Source organism: Raphanus sativus, unplaced genomic scaffold (assembly GCF_000801105.2).
Source record: "Raphanus sativus cultivar WK10039 unplaced genomic scaffold, ASM80110v3 Scaffold1923, whole genome shotgun sequence".
NCBI classification, from domain to species: domain Eukaryota; kingdom Viridiplantae; phylum Streptophyta; class Magnoliopsida; order Brassicales; family Brassicaceae; genus Raphanus; species Raphanus sativus.
The window spans coordinates 1-16,861 of NW_026617232.1; the positions used below are offsets into that span (position 1 = coordinate 1).

Consider the following 16,861-nt stretch of genomic DNA (forward strand, 5'->3'; position numbering starts at 1 on the left):
TTGGCTATCAACTTTGGGAGGAACACTAACGTCTTGAGAAGGAGGAGGAGGCTCACCATGCACAAAGGCACTACCTTCAGTTACTACTATTTCCTTCTCTTGCCCTGAAAACCCAAATGATGCAGTAGGACAAGAAAAAAGTAAGTAACTTTCTCCAGCAAGTTCACAAAACAAATATAAAAGCAGTCGGCTTTGTATTCAGAGGAACGAATGAATGGATGAGAAAAGGCAACACTTTATACCATGAGATTGACTTTGTTGCTGCTGCTGCTCCAGAGGAGATTCATCCATTTGTTTTCAATCTAATTCAACCCCCGAGCTGAATGAGAAGGGACAAGTGTTAGAATGATTGGAAAAAAGTCAAATAAGAACACAAACAACTTTTTTTTTTTTAAGTGTTGGAATTTGATTATACAAAGAAGAAGCCTTTTGTAACTAGAGATAATGGCAAATTCATTACAGGGAAGACTCGGTTAAACTACAGAGTAAGGAGGAGAAGTGTGATTCTTCTTCCAAGTCACTCACCAACAAAGACTCGATCGATATAGAAAGAGAGAGAGAGAGATCTACCGGATAGTGGAAGAGACGGATGACCTTTCTTTTAGTTTTTGGTTACAAGAAAATATCAATAAAAGACTTTCGACTTTTTACTTTAGGTCAAAACGAACCTTCCAGAAATAAAAATGAGTTCTGTCTTTGAGCTATTATTTTAGGACAATTTTTTTCAAAAGTTTTTTTTTGGGAAAAACTTTGTAAAGTATCTTAATTGTTATTAGACACTTCGAATATCTCTAAGTTCAATCTTCAACCATAAATTTTCCAAATGAAATTGATCAATCTGTCAATACCAAAAATGTAGTGAAATAATAAAATGCTACTTACTAAATGTAGTGATTGAGTGCATTCATGACTGTGATCGGAGATTTTTCCCTTCGCCGCAGACGTACGCTCTTGAACCTTTTAAAAAGTCAAAGAAGAAACGACGTCGTTTGTTTTATGTGCGAATTTTGGCTGTATGAACGGCGTCGTTTTGTTCATATAAATTGCGTATCCGCGTGTAACTTTGTTACTGGTTCTTATGCTTTGGCGTGGATCGTGGACTGATAACTCTTTGACTATTTGCATTTAGGACCTTAGGTTTAAGATATTTACACAAAACCGGCGTGCGACAGAGCTAAAAAAAAAAATTAGATTATTTACAAAGGGAAAAAAGGGAAGCCAGATCCCTAAAAATCGAACCGCCCTTCCCGACCATGGTCTTTCACGTAGCTTGTCCAATCACTTGGTAATGTTTTTATTTCTGGCGCCTCCTCCCTCACGAGCGGTCTTTTCTTCGTTGTTTTTTACTTAATTAATTATTCTGAATGGTTCCGTTGTCTTTCTTCTCCCCAGCCGGAAAATTTGTGACTGCTTGTTGGGGTTTCCTCGGACACTTCATGGCAAAGAAGATGTGTTCCTCAACGACATACACTCTCTCCACAGCTTCCTGCGAGACCCTTTCGATGCTGGCGTTTCCAAAGAAGGTACCGTTCAGATCCAAGTGCCTAAGCTCGCTCTATTCGATGCTGTTGCGGTTGGGGATGATTCGGAGGTGAAGGTTGCTCCTCCATCGACACTAAGCAAACGGACTGTGCTGCTGCTGAAGAAGAAGAAGAAGGTAGATGAGGATTCTGCTGCGAATCCTGACTCTGACGACGTGGTGGTTCGGTTCCTGGTTCCCTTACTTGTGATTGCCTTTTGTCGGTTCACATAGACTTGTTCGTTAGATTTGTGAAACGGATTATGTTGTGCCGTTTTGTGTTTAGAGATCTGATGGTGTTTGTGTTCTCTTTCTATGTGCAGGTTCCTGTCACGGAGATCAATGGAGAAGATCATCATGACCATCACAGCGCACGTATTACATGTCACATGTGCTATATTGTTGAAGTTGGGAAGAGTGAGAGAGCAAAGATGCTTTCTTGCAAATGCTGCGGCAAGAAGTATCATAGAACCTGCTTGATGTCTTGGTCTCAACATAGAGGTATGTATCTCTTTTCATGATGCTTATGATTCTTCTTCTTAGATTCTTATTGTGTTTTTTTTTTCCTTTTGCTTGCAGATTTATTTGATTGGAGCTCTTGGGCTTGTCCCTATTGCCGAACCTGTGAGGTTAGTTTTGGACAAAAATGATGTCACGGTTTTGACCATTTTTTAGTTATCCTCTTGAGAGTGTATACTATAGGTTAATAAATTATCGTGTACTATTATGTTTTATTTAGGGCTGTGGAACTTCAGGGGATCCAAAGAAGTTGATGTTCTGCAAAAGATGTGATGATGCCTATCATTGTGATTGCCAACAACCTCGACACAAGGTATACTATTTGTTGCTTCTACAGACAGCTCTCTCGTCTTTTTTCTTCTGCACATTGATTTACTCTCGTCCCTGGATTGTTACAGACGGTTACTTCTGGACCCTATTTGTGTCCTAAACACACCAAGTGTTACAGCTGTGGGTCTAAAGTCCCTGGGAATGGACAGAGCTTACGGTATTCAAAATCTTTTTGCTTTGTTGATGCGTAATTTTTTATTTGATTTATTAAGAAGTGCATTTGATATCTTTTCGTTTCCTTTTAAACTTCTTTGCAGGTGGTTTTTGGGCCATACTTGCTGTGATGCTTGTGGAAGGCTGTTTAGTAAGGGAAACTATTGTCCTGTATGTTTGAAGGTATGCTCTTGCACTCTCTCTCTGTTGTTGCTAGTGAAATGTGCAAGTGTGTCAGTCACTGACCAACTTATTTTGCTTTCATCACACGTAGGTTTACAGGGACTCGGAAGCAACACCAATGGTCTGTTGTGACTATTGCCAACGCTGGGTTCATTGCACGTGTGATGGAATCAGGTCCATATCGTTTAATCTCTTTCATATAACCAAATGCAACTTCTGTGTCCTGAAATAAATGTTTCCCCAAATAACATGAACTTTAAATGTTGCAGCGATGAAAGATATATGCAGTTTCAAGTGGATGGGCATCTTCAATATAAATGTTCTACTTGTCGCGGAGAAAGCTACCAGGTGTGTGTTTCATTCTTTTACATTTGTTTTACTCTCTTTTATCTCTCCAGTGCTAGTGGATTGCTGTAAATGAGAATTTGGTGATCCCATTTTTGTGTCTCTCTGATTTTGTGTGTGTGTTTGTGATGCCTAGATCAAGGATCTTGAGGATGCTGCAAAGGAAATTTGGAGGCGAAAAGATATTGAGGATAAAGAGCTAATCGCTAGCCTGAGAGCTAGTGCACGAGTTGTTGAGCAAACTGGTGGTGCCCCATTGAGAGTTCTCAGGATAAAAAGTAACAAGTCTCAAGATTCAGAGAGTGAGAAATTTGGAAAAAACTCTCCAGAGCCGCCGAACCCTGTGAAGGGCAAAAAACTGGTGATAAGTATAGGCCCTCGAAAGGCAGAAGCCTCCAAATCCAAAGGTATGTTTATGTTCAAGTGATATCAGCTAAAAAAAAAAAGCTCTCTAATAATAATAAAAGGTTTGGTAATTTCAGGAAAGCATGGGGAAGTTCAATCAGAGCAACGAAGCTTGTTAGGAAAGTGTAACGAAGAAAAGAGAGGGTTGGACACATGTAAGGGTAGAGGAGGAGATTCAAATGGTGGCCAACAACAAGAGGAGTTGCAAAAAGATTCAAGACCATTGCTGAAACTGAAAATAAAACAGCATCATCTTCATCATCCGGAGAGGCAACAAGAAGAGCGAGAAGCCCCTAGAATTGTATACGAGAGAAGTAAGTCTGGGAAAGGGCATAGGTCTAAGAGAAAGAGAGCATCATCATCATCGTCACCACCACCTCCAACAGCTGAGAAATCAGGGTTCAATGAAGATGAAGATGCGTCGCTGTCACGTGACGAGAGTTTGTTGGACGAGATGCTTGATGCTAGTTGGATTCTGAAGAAGTTGGGGAAGGATGCAAAAGGGAAAAAAGTTCAAATACACGATGCCTCGGATGATTCATGGTATGTAAAAATAGTCTTTTTTCTCCTCTGTGGACGTTTTAATACTTTAGATGATGTTTCGTTTTATTCGAAGTTGTTCTAACAGTTGAGTGGGGAAAAAATAAAAACAGGGAGAAAGGAGTGGTAAGTGAAGTAGGAGGGGCATCGAAGTTGATGGTGACGCTTGAGAATGGAGAAGTAAAGAGAGTGGAGCTAGGAAAGCAAGGGGTTAGATTCATTCCTCAGAAGCAAAAGAGGATGAGGACGTGAGGGGGAGGGGAGGCTTTATCCACATTTTGGAACAACATTTAGCTCCTTCAGATTATGTCTGTAGGAGGAAAAAAAACATTTTAAAACGAGATTAGCTCCTTTGACTTGTACTTATCAAGCTAAAACGTGACGACTAGCTTCTTATTTGCATGTGTGACATAATACACAGTGAAAGAAATGGTACATGGTGAGTGATATCAGTTTTTTTCAAATGATGTACAATGTTAAAGAGAGAAACTCTTATTGGGCCTATGTTTATGCTATTGGGCTTGAATTTGTCCAACTAAACTAATGGATAAACAAAAGTCAACCCAACACAAGATGTATTTGGTTATTGCCACTGGAACAGTAACAGACATGATAAACAAAAGATGGACACAAACAGTTTTTACATTAATTTCTGACAGGGGTGACGTAGGACAACGGTAATAAAATATTCGAATAACTTAAAAGTTGAAGTGTCGGTCCAACATAAGTACAATATTGCAGTAGCTGCTAGAACAGGCAGAGATCGTATGATTGCTAACAATAAAAGTTAAAAATATAGAGAGGGTAACACGTGACGACAGCAATCTTCTTATCCTTTTTTTTTGGATCAAAAATCTATCAATCTTACGTTATTTCATTTCTGTTAGATACTCTCTCTCTACTAGTCAATAACACCCAGACAAAACTAAAAACTAAACTGAGATCTACCCAAAAAGAAAGAAAGAAATAAGAAGAATGTTGGAGCTGTTTTTCACGATAGCGTTCTCGGCGGCGCCGTTAACGTTGTACATACCTCCGATAAGATGTTTGACGATGTTCGTGGAGACGATGGAGGAGATGGGAACGGAAGGTAGGGTTTATAGCAGGAGAGTCTTCCCTCGCGCCAGAATGGCTTGGTCTCGCCTTCTCGATTGCTTCTTCTCCTCTTCTCCTCCTCCTCCTCCTCCTCCTTCTCGCCGTCCTTAAAATTAAATTACTCAGTTCGTCTTCTCCTACTTACCCTTCCCTCTTGTAGATAGATATATCTCATGTCTACTTGCTGTGTGTGTTTTGATCACGATTTGGGATGATTCAAGATGATGATAGAGAGACTTGTTCTTGATTTTTTTAATAATTACAGACAGGATATGATGAATCATCCTTTTTTTTTCTTCTTGTCTCTGTGTTTTCATATAAACAAAATTTATTGTAACTGAGATTCACGTTTCTCAGAGATTACATGTTGAATCTGAGCAAGATCATTATTAGTATCTCGTTAGTTGAATAAAATTGAAATTTATAAAAAAAAAAAGAAATGAAAGGAAATCAGTTTAGAAATAACTTAAATTTAGTTGGCCGTTGTGTTCTTCTTTCTCTGTTTGTTTGTGTTGCAGACGACTGCATTTGAATAGATGGACATTTCTCTAGTCTTTTGATCTCAGAACTTAAGGATCTCGTGTATGTTGGCTGTTTCTAGTAGGAGAAAGAGATGGAAGAACAATATGAGATTTACATACCGTAGAGTTTGGTCCTCTTAAGGGCTTCAAAGAAGCTGTCCGGTTCTTTGAGAAGAAGCATTGGTGCGTTTTGTTCTTATTTTCTGCTGCAAATCACTGCGCACATCCTTTTTGTTCTTTACATTCTCCAGTTTTTAGAAGAGTTGTAGGAATGTTCTCCGCATCATCCACTCCCCTGAATAAAAATGCCCAAGATCAGTATCTTAGTTACTAAAACTATCAAAGCTTTATGCTGCCAAAATCATTAGGCTTTATTAATACTAAAAAGTTATAATTCTCTGCTCTCTCTGAATGAAATGACAACTAAAACTCTTGGATCTCTATAATCAACACAAACTCATCTCAAGTATTTTACTTCTAATCTTGATAGCAAGCCATCTCAAGTCCATTCAAATACAACATTTGGTTATATTTTAGTGATCTCATGCTTCATGACCTACGTTTTGCTTTTTCTGTCTAAGATAATTTTTTTTTTTTAATGTTTGATTAATTCAAAGTGTATATGTATGGTTGGATTTGTTTTACTTCCCTTGAGAAAACTTCATTGTGCAAATGCTCAATCAGTGTGGATACAGAGAATCTGTTATTGGAAATGACTTGAATTTTTCATTATCTTTATTAATGTTTTGCAAGTCCGAGACCACATAATACACTAATCAGCGAAAAGGTAAATGAAAAAGAAAGAAAGAAAGAAGGCTGATAGGTGGGGGGTCCTATACGACTGACTTTCTAGTTAATGACATCGCAAGGAGGGAAATTAGCAAAGCATCTCTGAGGAAGCTGAAGAGCCATGGATCGGTCAATGCCTGAGAGTGGAGGTCCATTGGCGAGGAGGCAAAGACAAGGACGACCAAGTGTGACAACCGCAGCGCAACACGACTCCGTTGGTGGGATCGGGCTGAAAGGAGCCACTGCTGCTCTACACGGTATCAGCTGAACCAGAGCCGAAAAGAATGTTCTGCTGCACATTCCCACTTCTTCCACTGGCAACATCGGTGGAGGTGGTTGCTGGTCCTCTTGCTGCTGTGCTGTGGCTATGGTAGTAAGAACGGTTATGGTCATGAGCAGTAGTGCCATTGCTAAACCAACTCTCATGGGTCTCATCATCATGTTAAACAGTAGTAGTGATAGGATGATGATGCATTGAGATGATGCTTCTTTATACTGTGTAGAAGGGAGGGGTGTCATATGTCATGCCGTTAGACACCTCTCACCTACCTCACAACCAAATATATCCCCCATGGTTACTCCGTGTGTCTCCCACTCTTTAGAGCTTTGATCCTCGATCTAGCTTTTACATCATGTAATTACCAAACTGATCGATGACAGCTTTTCTAGTTTCATTGGTGATCTTATTTATAAAATGGTGAAGCGGTTTTTTATCCAGTAAGTGATGGCATAGGCTAAAGCAATATGTTCAAGAAAAAGGTAGAGGACAACTAGGTGTTTTGTAGAGTATTTGCGACTACAATGATTATCTGAGCATAAACTGCCCATAGGCTACTAATTATTGATTTTTTTTACATTTATATAAGATATTTTAGCTTTTAAATTTAATAATAAAATTATTTTGAAAACTATTAAAATTAGATATACAAAAGTTACAAATTTGTAAATTTATAATAACATTATTATTTATTTAACAGATTTAAACTATTTTTAAATTAATTTAAAACCGTTTTAAAACTATTTGAATCAATTTAGAACCGTGTAAATTGATTTAGAATAGTTTAAATGAATTGAAATTGTATAAATCGAATTTAAAAGGAAAGTTTGGTTACATTTAACTTACTTATTTCGGTTTAGTTGTGGTTTGATTCAGTCAATACTTTTTTTCCTAGTAAATTATTCGAAAGAAAGAACAAAAAGAAAAATCAAACTTTTGCTTATCAAAAAAAAAAAAATGCTCATCTTCTCCAACCAATAAGCCTTTTATTTAAAAAAAAAACAATTCACATTTTTAGCGCAATTAGGAAAATAAACTTAACCATATGTTTCCGGAAAAATCAGTTAAGACAAGAGAGAGATGAAATGAGATAAGAATATGCGATGCTGAGCTTCCAGTCTCCACCATCTCCTTTCTTCTTCTCCGGCCACCAAAACCGGACCACGACTTCTTACTCTCCTCGTGCATCCACCGAACTAACTTCTTCTCCTTCTTCATCACTAATCTCTCGCCGTCTCATCCTTCTCCGTCACGCTCACAGTTCCTGGGACCATCTTTCCCTCAAAGGTATACTCTTTCTTCTCTTTCTCTCTCATCTCATCAACAAAAAAAAAACACCAATCTTCACTTCTCTGAGTTCTCTCTCTCTCTCTCAAGGATAGACCATGACCGTCCTCTTACTAAGACCGGACAAGCCGATGCTGCTAAAGTTGCTCAAATCCTCTCCTCACTCGGCTGGCTTCCCCAACTCATCCTCTCAAGGTTCTTTTAACCTCACCTTTAACTTATCTCCCCTTCTTTGAATCTCCCGAGGTTTTAAAAGTCATTCCAATCTCACAGCGACGCGACTCGGACCAAGGAGACGCTGAAGTCAATGCAAGCGCAAGTCGATGGCTTTATGGAGGCGAATGTACATTTCATCCCTAGCTTCTACTCCATCGCCGCTATGGACGGCCAAACCGCCGACCATCTTCACCACATCATCTCCAAATACTCATCCCCTGACATCACCACTGTCATGTTAGTTAGTTTTAGTTAGCTCTTTTACTATCATACATCTTCCTGTCTTTATTGTGCTGTGTTATTACTTTATTATCATGTGGCTTACCTACCCCTACCTACACAGGTGTATGGGGCATAATAAGGGATGGGAAGAAGCAGCCTCCATGCTCTCTGGTGCTTCCGTAAAGCTGAAAACTTGCAATGCTGCTTTGCTTCATGCTTTTGGCAACTCCTGGGATGATGTTTGTATTACTTTTCCCTCCAGACACTTGCCCTTCTTTGATTATCATGAAAAGAAAAAAAAAAACACTAATTCTTTATTATTTGTGTGCATCATCAACAGGCTTTCTCTCTGGCTGGACCTGGTGGTTGGAAACTTGAGGGCATTGTGGCTCCAGATACCACCATTTGTGTCTAAGAGATCCCATAGCTTCAAGTTGGTTTACTTTCTTCTCCTCTATCCTTTGTAACTTTTGCTACAACACAATATACAAAAGGCTGTGTAGTTACATCCTTTCATGTGTCAACTAGTTATGAATGATGATAAACATGTTAAGAGCACAGACTAGTGCATCTCTTTATTGGATGGTTTGCCTTTGTGTAAGATCCTATAGCATCATAGATATGTTTCAAATGCACTTGTATTACTTTATTCATGTTATATCAAAATACACTTAAATCCTCAGAGATTCCTCCATGGGTTGTTATTGTGTCTTGGAGGTTCAATGTTTTTCAAGGCTTTCCATACAACACTGTTGCATTTAAACCCTGACCCGAAACCGACCTGCCAAACCGTGTCTCCTCTTTTCATCTTCCCCTTGTGTTCCAAGTAAGCCAGCTCGTACCACACGCTGCTGCTCGACGTATTCCCAAAACGTTCCAGCGTCTGCCTCGACGCCTCCATGTTCTCTTCACTCAGTTTGAGATCCTTCTGAATCTCGTCGAGAGCCGTCTTGCTCGTCGCCAGCACGCATATATGCTGGAAACAAGGCTCGAGACGACGAAGCGTTGCGATGTTTGCTCTGAGTGCATGTCTAGCGACTTCCATCACATCTTTTGATACGTACAGTCCTTGTTTTCCTTCCTTGTCTTCTCTCAACTCCATGCTCTTGTAGCTTGCGTCGTCCATGCCTTTATGTGTTCTCACCAGCTGCATAAGCTGATATTTCGAGCGCCATTTATCGATACGCCGGCTAGAGAGCATGACCGCAGCTGCTCCCATCCGGAAAGAACCATTCGGCGGGAGCAGCGTGACGTCATTGCCTGAGTACCAAGTGAAGCTAACTATCTCAGTGCTCACAACCAAAGCGTAAGAGCCTTGGTGAGCGTTCAAAAGATCTTTGGCTAAATCAACCGCTATGATTCCGGCGCCGCACCCCATACCACCGAGGTTGTAGCTCTCCGTGTTGTGCCTCAGCTTGTAGTGGTTGATCACCATCGCCGAGAGAGAAGGCGTGGTGTTGAGGACTCCGCAGTTGAGGACCAGGATCTTGATATGCTTCACGTTGATCTTGGTGGCCGCGAGAAGCTCGTCGATGGCTCCGAAGATGACCATCGCTGCTTCTTCGCGTCCATCACGGAGGTTGAGTTTGTGGCCAGGCTTGAAGACCACTCTCGGCATGTAGCTCTCCTCTCCTATGCCTGATTGCTCCAAAACTTTTCTTTGGAGCTCGATGGAAGTCTCGTTGAAGTTGCCAGACTTCATTGCCAGCTCGATGAAGTCGCTTTTCGTGATCTGTAAAAAAACAAAACAATGAGAAGGAAGGAGAGAAAGAGATAAGATTAAGAAGGTTGTAAAGGGAAGAGAGGTGACCTTGAAATGATCAGGTGGACGGTAACATGAGAAATCAAGAAGGAAAACAGAGGAAGGAGTGAGGAAGTGGTAAAGGAGAAGAAGCAAGAAGATGGATAAAGGATAAACCAAGAGTGGGAGGAACCGAGAAACAAAGATGAAGAGAAGGAGAAGAGGAGGAAGAAAGAAGCAGAAGGTGTTGGAAAGAGAGAGCAAGTAAATGTAGCCAAGCTTCAGGTATTTCAAATTCACAGAGCCGAGGAAATCAGGAAAGCCTTTGGGTGGTTTTGACTCAACTCCACCACCATTCATCATCTTTGTTACCTCTTTTTTCATTTTGCTTCAAGCATGTATCAAAAGCTTGTGGTCTGTGTTTAAATAACGAAAAAAAATGAAAAATGAGCCGCGCTGTAACAGAATGAGAGCTTCTTTGGTTGCCATTGCATGTCACCCTTGGGAAGTGGCGGGTTTTGCTGCTTCATTCAGTTGGTGTGGTGTTGTAACCAAACCAACGCACTTTGTTTCTGACCAATCTAGGCTCAACTTTTCTATGCAACAAACTAGATAATCAAATCCCTTTGAGACTTTATCTGATTATAATTACATTCATATGATTCAAACCCTTCAACACAAAAAATTGTACAGTACAATGCAAACCATATCTCTAACTTAACCTTATCATCATCTCTATTCTCTACAATATGTTATATTATTACTCGGACCAAAACTTCACAGAGGCTGTCAAAAAGGATTTCAGAACTGCCAAAAGGGGATTTGTTTCAGCACATTAGATTGCTCTTTCCATGATTCACTGCACAGAAAAAGATGAAAGAAAGAAAGGCAATGCATGTGAAACCTCTGGAGAACCAAAAACACAATACCAAAGCATAACTAAGACTAGGGAGTTTGTTGGACTCACGGTTTAATTCGGTTTAATGTTGCAACGTTTCCTTTCTAAGAGCTCCAAGCATCGACTTTCCCTTTTTCCAAGGTTGCCTTGCTATGTCGTTCTTACAACTTCCAGACTATTACACAATTCAAAAGGTTTGTGAAATTTTCACCGTTAAACACAGTTTCTAGGAGCAATCAATCAACTAAAAGATTCTGCATACATGTATTTTCAACCTAATCCCCAGTCTTGAGTATAGATTTCCAAAACAGCTAGAAAGATTAAAGAGGTCGATTATTCTATGATCAATGTTGTTCAGCCACAATCATGAAATACTTTATCCTAGTCAAACAGTTAGGAGATGTTCCCAAATGAGTCATGCAACTATACATAAGAAAATCAGGACAACCTGCCGAACCCTATTAGTTTTCTTGCATGGACACAAAGACTGGATAGACTATTTAGTTCCAGGATTCAAATAGAATACAAAAAACAAATATATACTTGGCAACGCTTACCTCAGTGCCAGATGTTGGCATTATTGTCTGTTCAGTTTTCAAACTTCCATTACTAAATTCCTTAGTTTCATGGATGTTTAAAGCTTCTACAGGGACAGAGAAATGATTTGGCATTTGACCAACGATGACTTCTTCAGTCCCTTGTTCTTCAGGTACAGCAGAAATGGATGAAGGAATCTCTACAAGATCAACAGAAGTTTCGGTGCTGCTATCATTTTCCACCTTTGCCTCAGTTCCTCTCTCATCCTCACAAACTTTAGCCAACTCACTAGGCTGTCTCAACAAGTGTTTCTGATGGCAACAAAAATCAATTGTGCCTAATGTATCCTCCTTCATTGCTGCTTTATCATCTTTCAAACTTTGGTTATTGTTCAAAGGGTTTTTGCCTTGTGATGATTCAATGCAATGTAACTCTGCCTCAAATCCCATGTCTTTGTTATCCACCTCGACTTCTTTATCCTGGGGTAAACTATCACATATTGTCTCCCCATTATCATGCATCCCTGCATCATGCTTGCTATCAATCTGTTCACACAAGATAAGTCTTAGATACGTCAGTAGAGCCAACTGACTCGGAAAGTTTAAATCCGTTCACTTCCCCTGTACTTGAACATAATAGATCCTCTTTCTTCCAGGCCAACCTTGCTACCGTTTATGTTGGAGCACGTGGTTTTAAACTGATTGGTTATTGTTGTGGTAAAAGTTAAATACAAAAAATGTACATACTGGGGCAACAAATGAGAAAAAAAAAACAGGTATAAATCAGTAGCCAAATTTGTAATTTTCAAAACCATCTGATACGAAGCTAATGTGGTTCTTAGTTTTGTGATTCATGTGTTGTAAACAGGATGATCTTGAAATCCAACAAGAGAAGAGAGTAGGGGGAGGCTGATTTGGTTTCCTGCTGGAGCCATCTTGTCTGGTGAAAGAGACTAATTCAACTTAATTTGAACGAGGAAAGGCCTTTTTCTTCTTCTTCTTCTGCCAAGTAACTTGTTTGGAGGATTGGTGGTAATGGTGCCACTACTTTAACAACCTGTAGACATGCTTATCAGTTGATATGTTCAGAATTTGATTAATGTGGCAGTAGAACGAGTGGGCGTTGTTACCTTATGCGTGTCCAACAGGTTTGGTATCTCAACTTCATGTGCATGAAGATGATATCCGCAATCCCCAGGAACAGCTTGGTTGGGTCTTCGGTAACCCCTGCATGGAAATATTCAGCCAAAGTGTGCTTCGATATAATGATCACACACACACCAACCAATTCACACTCCACACATACTACATTAGTTATCTCAAGGAAACTAGAAAGTGTATTGGAAAATGCGAATTTGTACCCATCTTGAGCAAAAGGAGTAGTAGTAGCATCTACAAGATCTGGATCAACACTCTTTGGTTGTCCTCCCGCAACATAAAGTGGGTCCCCTGCATTTTGGTCAACATGTAAGCTTAAGATTTCATGTTTGCTGACTTGCACTGAGATCCTGTAAACATCATCACTTCTTTCATAGACTAGTGCCAAAAGAAAACGCATGTCTCGCAAAACCTTCCTAGAATGAAATCTGCTATAGTCCACTTGAAGCACCGCTTGGGACTTGAGTTCCTTTTTCTATCTTTTTATATTCAATGTTCTACTGAAGTTTTTCCTCCGCCAACCAGCTACTTAGATTATTCCAGGATTGCCTAGTAACTAAAGTTGCAAAACAAGTCTCTTCAGAAATGAAGGGAACAGAAGTTTTACCTACTAAGGGATGTCCAATGAATGCAAGATGAATCCGGATTTGATGTGGTCTTCCAGACTGAATCTCCACCTGTTTTTGCATCAGTAACAAGGTCGTTTTTTTAAGAACTTCCTTTTGGTCTTTAATGATCTCATTCCCTTTTATCCTTGTGTGACGTGTGATTATTGGAAATATAAAATGAAACAGAAGGAAAACCTTAACCAGCGTGCAATCTCTCTGTCTGTCCCTTTCCAAAACGATTACTTTGCTGAAAGAAGGTTTACCTGACAAAGAGCAAAGTCATTTTATATTTACTTTTGGATTATTCTGTTGCGCTAGCTAATGGTGTTAAGAGAATTAACCTTCCGAAGAAGCAACGTATAACCCTTTTGCTACGCCAGGATATCGAGCCACCCCGATAGGCTGTTTGATAACTACCTTCAAAATGTTAAAAATTAACAAAGATACCATCGTCAAGAGGAGGCTAATCTAAGTTGCATATTTTAAAGCATTTGAAATAAATGATCATGGCAAAAGTAATAAAGTGGCCTTGGCCTTGCCTCGTCTTCTTCTACTATACCACTCGCTAGTGCTCGATATATCTTTGATATTTTCCTTACGGTTCCACACTCTTGACCCATGTTGCTGAAAGAATATACTTAAATCTTAGCACAACGTAATGGGAAGTGCACACAAAAGTAAAGAAAAAACTCCTTGACATGTTGGATCTTATCTCTCTCTACTTCACATATAGTAGCATTGATCAACTATGCAACAGTTCTGGAAACAGTTTTTTTTTTTTGAATAACTAAATGATATAAACACCAAAGATCTTTTCAAGAATGAGCTGAGTAAAACAAAAAAATGTAAACAAGAAATCATGTATGAACTCACCCAGACCCAACAAGAGATGTCCCCTCAGCAAAATAAGCTGAAAGTTTAGTTTTTGCAAGCTTTGTCTTGGCACAGAGAAGTATACCTGAGAAAAGAGTCCATCCATTGAAACAAATAAATTAAAAACAATATATCTTTAACAAATCCTCCAGTAGGGAGAGATAAGATCATTGTAAAGATGCTTCTGCAATGTAAACTGGATAGTAAGTCTTAGTCCAGTGAAGAGCTAAAAAAAATAAGTCTAATAGGCTAACCTGATGTGCCTCTCCCAAGTCGATGTACAGGGACAGGGTGTGATTCACCAAAACACCATTGCAGTTGCGTCAACACAGTTCTTTGCTGGAAAAGCCCTCCTGGCAATACTTGGAGTCCAGACGGTTTGTTAAAAGCGATCTGCCTTATTAAGAAGTCCACATCACTCCAAGTTAAAAGAACAAAATGATATTTTTACAATACCAAATGCAAACCACAAACAAGGACAAGAAGTCACATTGGTCACCTTAGCAGCAAGAAAGCAAAAGGAAACAACTTTAAACAAAAATCGACAAAAACTGTCTTTAAAGTTGTGTTCAGATGGAAGTTACCAAATCATGGTCTTGATACAAAATATCAAGCAAGTGTGGCGTGTCAGGTTCCTTCCAAGGAAGCCTATGGTAAACTAACTTGGAACCACTCCTAAGGAGTGTGTTGGGATCTTCTACAACTTCCCCATCAACTTGTATCTGCCAAAATAAGTGAGAAATGATATTTAAAAAATTCTCCAGAATCAAGCGAGAAAGTGAGCAACCTGTCCGTTTTGGATTCGTTGAATCCACCTGAAAGAAGAAGAAAAAAAGAAGATATTAATAAAGAATGAAAAGAATATGAGTAGAGGAGGAGGAGGAGGGAAGAAGAGTAGAACCCAAGCAATGGAGCTGAGCTCTTGTACTTGGTGTAGTAGTAATCTGACACTGTAGTTAACTCTGTACACAAACTCCACAAAAACAACAGAGTTAACACATAACAAAAAGCAAAACTTTACGAATCCCAGTAGTTGGAGGATGACCTGAGTCAGAAGAAGAGACGACATCTTTGTATGTCAAACCATCGTTCAGCTCGGGCCATGGCAAGCCAATTTGCTGCGGCGACATCTTGGTCGGAACCGCCGAGTCGGACTTTTCTGTTCTTGTTGTAACGAATGTTTGGTTTTAATCTGTGATGTTATTTAATAAGGCCTGTTACGGCCCATTAATAACTAGATAATTGGGCTTTAGACACAGAGCCTGGATGTTTGGTTCACACGCAACGTAACAGCGTAATTGGAGGGAAAATAGAGCTGCGGTAACTAACTAGTACTGCTTTTGTCTCTGTTTACTAGTAGGTATGAGTTTTCGGGTATTCGTTCGGATTTGGCCCAGGTATTTTGAATACTCTGGTTTAGGGATAATAGATCTGTTCGGATCAGTGGCGGACCCAGGAAATTTTTTAACCTGGGTCATAGCTCAACATAATTCTGTACACTAAGCCCAAGTAAAACAATTATGATTTCAAATATATAAAAAAAGACAAATATGTGTGCATGCAGAGGTTTGAACTCGGGAAAGGGGGGTCATTGGGTTCAATATGTAACCAACTGAGCCAAAATCGCTTAAGAAAATTGGCCTACAAATCAAATATATATATTTAACCTGTGTCATTTGCAACCCCACCCTTTCATGTAGGTCCGCCACTGGTTCGGATATTTTTACATATTTGGTTTGGGTTTAATTCGGATCTCCTTGGATTCTGATGCGGTTTGGATATCCGTTAGGATTTCAGGTCCGGTTTTCTTTTGCTCAGTTCATAATCACAGTCTTGATATGTAGGAAATAGGAATGAACTCATTATGTACAAGTATATACAACACAGTGCATGGTAATAACGCCAAAACAATGCATTTATATGTATAATAAAAGAATGGGTGTAATAAACAAGGAATGAAAGGCTACAACAAGCATTTAAGCAGGTGGTGGAGAAAAAACAAGCAAAAAAAGAAAGAGAGATAGAAAGTGAAAGAGAAGGGGGAAGTATCGACATTGATGCGTGTAGGAGAAGGAGAAGAGAATACAAAAGATCTGCAAAAAGGACAAGTGAGATGGCCACTAATAAGCCAAGGTTCAATGCAATTGATATGGAAGAGATGATTGCATCTTGGTAGATGTGTCACTGTATCTTCAGCTTCATAATCCACAAGGCATATTGAACAGCATATCTTCTCCTCTTCCTCTTCCTTCTTCCTTTGCTTGTCCCCAAACATGAAACCGGTTAGTTGGTAATTACCGTCATCGTTTTGCGGTTGAGCAACTCTACACTGCTTCTTCAACCTCTCTAAGGGAATGCACACAAAAGTGTAGAATGCTATAAATACTGTGCACAAAGGTGACCGTGGAAACAACAAAGAGATCATTTTTTCTTTCTTTTTTTCTTTCTTTCTTTCTTTTTTTAGCTTTTCTTGCTTCTCTATCTCATTCCTTCCCCTCCATTTTATAACATCTCCAAAAAATGATCATCGAACCTTGAACTTGGTAGAGTTGGGACGGCGCCGACCAGACCACCCCTCTCTTTGATTTATATTTGTTTTTAATCAAGTCAGCGATTCTCCCAACTTCAAGAAAGCTTAAGGAGAGG

At 39.5% G+C, this 16,861-nt stretch overlaps 7 protein-coding genes, 1 long non-coding RNA gene and 1 pseudogene across 10 annotated transcripts; 3 read left to right on the forward strand and 6 right to left on the reverse strand.

Annotated features, from left to right (window-relative positions):
* On the reverse strand, nt 1-686 carry LOC130504980 (uncharacterized). 2 transcript variants are annotated; one of them, XR_008941522.1, is made up of 3 exons: nt 571-686; nt 243-319; nt 1-104 (listed from the first exon to the last, which is right to left on the reverse strand). It is a non-coding gene; the product is annotated as an uncharacterized LOC130504980 (long non-coding RNA). The 2 variants fall into 2 exon arrangements; XR_008941521.1 differs by having other exon boundaries at nt 526-663.
* A 473-nt stretch (nt 687-1,159) lies between these two features.
* LOC130504979 (uncharacterized) lies at nt 1,160-4,458 on the forward strand. Its single transcript, XM_056999583.1, has 12 exons — nt 1,160-1,285; nt 1,393-1,702; nt 1,843-2,020; nt 2,099-2,148; nt 2,259-2,351; nt 2,437-2,525; nt 2,626-2,704; nt 2,796-2,878; nt 2,974-3,052; nt 3,186-3,456; nt 3,532-3,997; nt 4,108-4,458. The coding sequence occupies exons 1-12, from the start codon at nt 1,254-1,256 to the stop codon at nt 4,244-4,246; spliced, it is 1,869 nt and encodes a 622-aa protein (XP_056855563.1). The 5' UTR covers nt 1,160-1,253; the 3' UTR covers nt 4,247-4,458.
* Nucleotides 4,459-4,810: 352 nt separating this feature from the next.
* LOC108853850 (uncharacterized) lies at nt 4,811-6,006 on the forward strand. Of its 2 annotated transcripts, none has more exons than XM_018627300.2 (2): nt 4,811-5,214; nt 5,694-6,006. In XM_018627300.2, the coding sequence occupies exon 1, from the start codon at nt 4,970-4,972 to the stop codon at nt 5,198-5,200; it is 231 nt and encodes a 76-aa protein (XP_018482802.1). In that variant the 5' UTR covers nt 4,811-4,969; the 3' UTR covers nt 5,201-5,214; nt 5,694-6,006. The 2 variants fall into 2 exon arrangements, with proteins under 2 accessions (XP_018482802.1, XP_018482801.1); XM_018627299.2 differs by having other exon boundaries at nt 4,812-5,214; nt 5,691-6,006.
* Nucleotides 6,007-6,313: 307 nt separating this feature from the next.
* On the reverse strand, nt 6,314-6,881 carry LOC108853849 (putative lipid-transfer protein DIR1). The gene has a single exon (XM_018627298.2). The coding sequence runs from the start codon at nt 6,838-6,840 to the stop codon at nt 6,460-6,462; it is 381 nt and encodes a 126-aa protein (XP_018482800.2). The 5' UTR covers nt 6,841-6,881; the 3' UTR covers nt 6,314-6,459.
* Nucleotides 6,882-7,713: 832 nt separating this feature from the next.
* LOC108853848 (uncharacterized protein At3g52155, chloroplastic) lies at nt 7,714-9,083 on the forward strand. The gene is made up of 5 exons (XM_018627297.2): nt 7,714-7,963; nt 8,059-8,158; nt 8,237-8,416; nt 8,523-8,640; nt 8,742-9,083. Exons 1-5 carry the CDS (start codon nt 7,780-7,782, stop codon nt 8,814-8,816), a joined length of 657 nt encoding a protein of 218 aa, XP_018482799.1. The 5' UTR covers nt 7,714-7,779; the 3' UTR covers nt 8,817-9,083.
* On the reverse strand, nt 9,024-10,541 carry LOC108853843 (3-ketoacyl-CoA synthase 15). The gene is made up of 2 exons (XM_018627289.2): nt 10,212-10,541; nt 9,024-10,133 (listed from the first exon to the last, which is right to left on the reverse strand). Exons 1-2 carry the CDS (start codon nt 10,524-10,526, stop codon nt 9,081-9,083), a joined length of 1,368 nt encoding a protein of 455 aa, XP_018482791.1. The 5' UTR covers nt 10,527-10,541; the 3' UTR covers nt 9,024-9,080.
* Nucleotides 10,542-12,249, reverse strand: LOC108850181 (uncharacterized; annotated as a pseudogene).
* Nucleotides 12,250-12,264: 15 nt separating this feature from the next.
* LOC108834217 (RNA pseudouridine synthase 5-like) lies at nt 12,265-15,377 on the reverse strand. Its single transcript, XM_056999584.1, has 13 exons — nt 15,261-15,377; nt 15,117-15,177; nt 15,003-15,030; nt 14,800-14,937; nt 14,470-14,608; nt 14,216-14,300; nt 13,882-13,966; nt 13,684-13,759; nt 13,538-13,605; nt 13,342-13,411; nt 12,938-13,025; nt 12,707-12,803; nt 12,265-12,633 (listed from the first exon to the last, which is right to left on the reverse strand). The coding sequence occupies exons 1-13, from the start codon at nt 15,343-15,345 to the stop codon at nt 12,535-12,537; spliced, it is 1,119 nt and encodes a 372-aa protein (XP_056855564.1). The 5' UTR covers nt 15,346-15,377; the 3' UTR covers nt 12,265-12,534.
* Nucleotides 15,378-16,178: 801 nt separating this feature from the next.
* LOC108834219 (RING-H2 finger protein ATL18-like) lies at nt 16,179-16,640 on the reverse strand. The gene has a single exon (XM_018607564.1). The coding sequence runs from the start codon at nt 16,638-16,640 to the stop codon at nt 16,179-16,181; it is 462 nt and encodes a 153-aa protein (XP_018463066.1).
* Nucleotides 16,641-16,861: the final 221 nt, after the last annotated feature.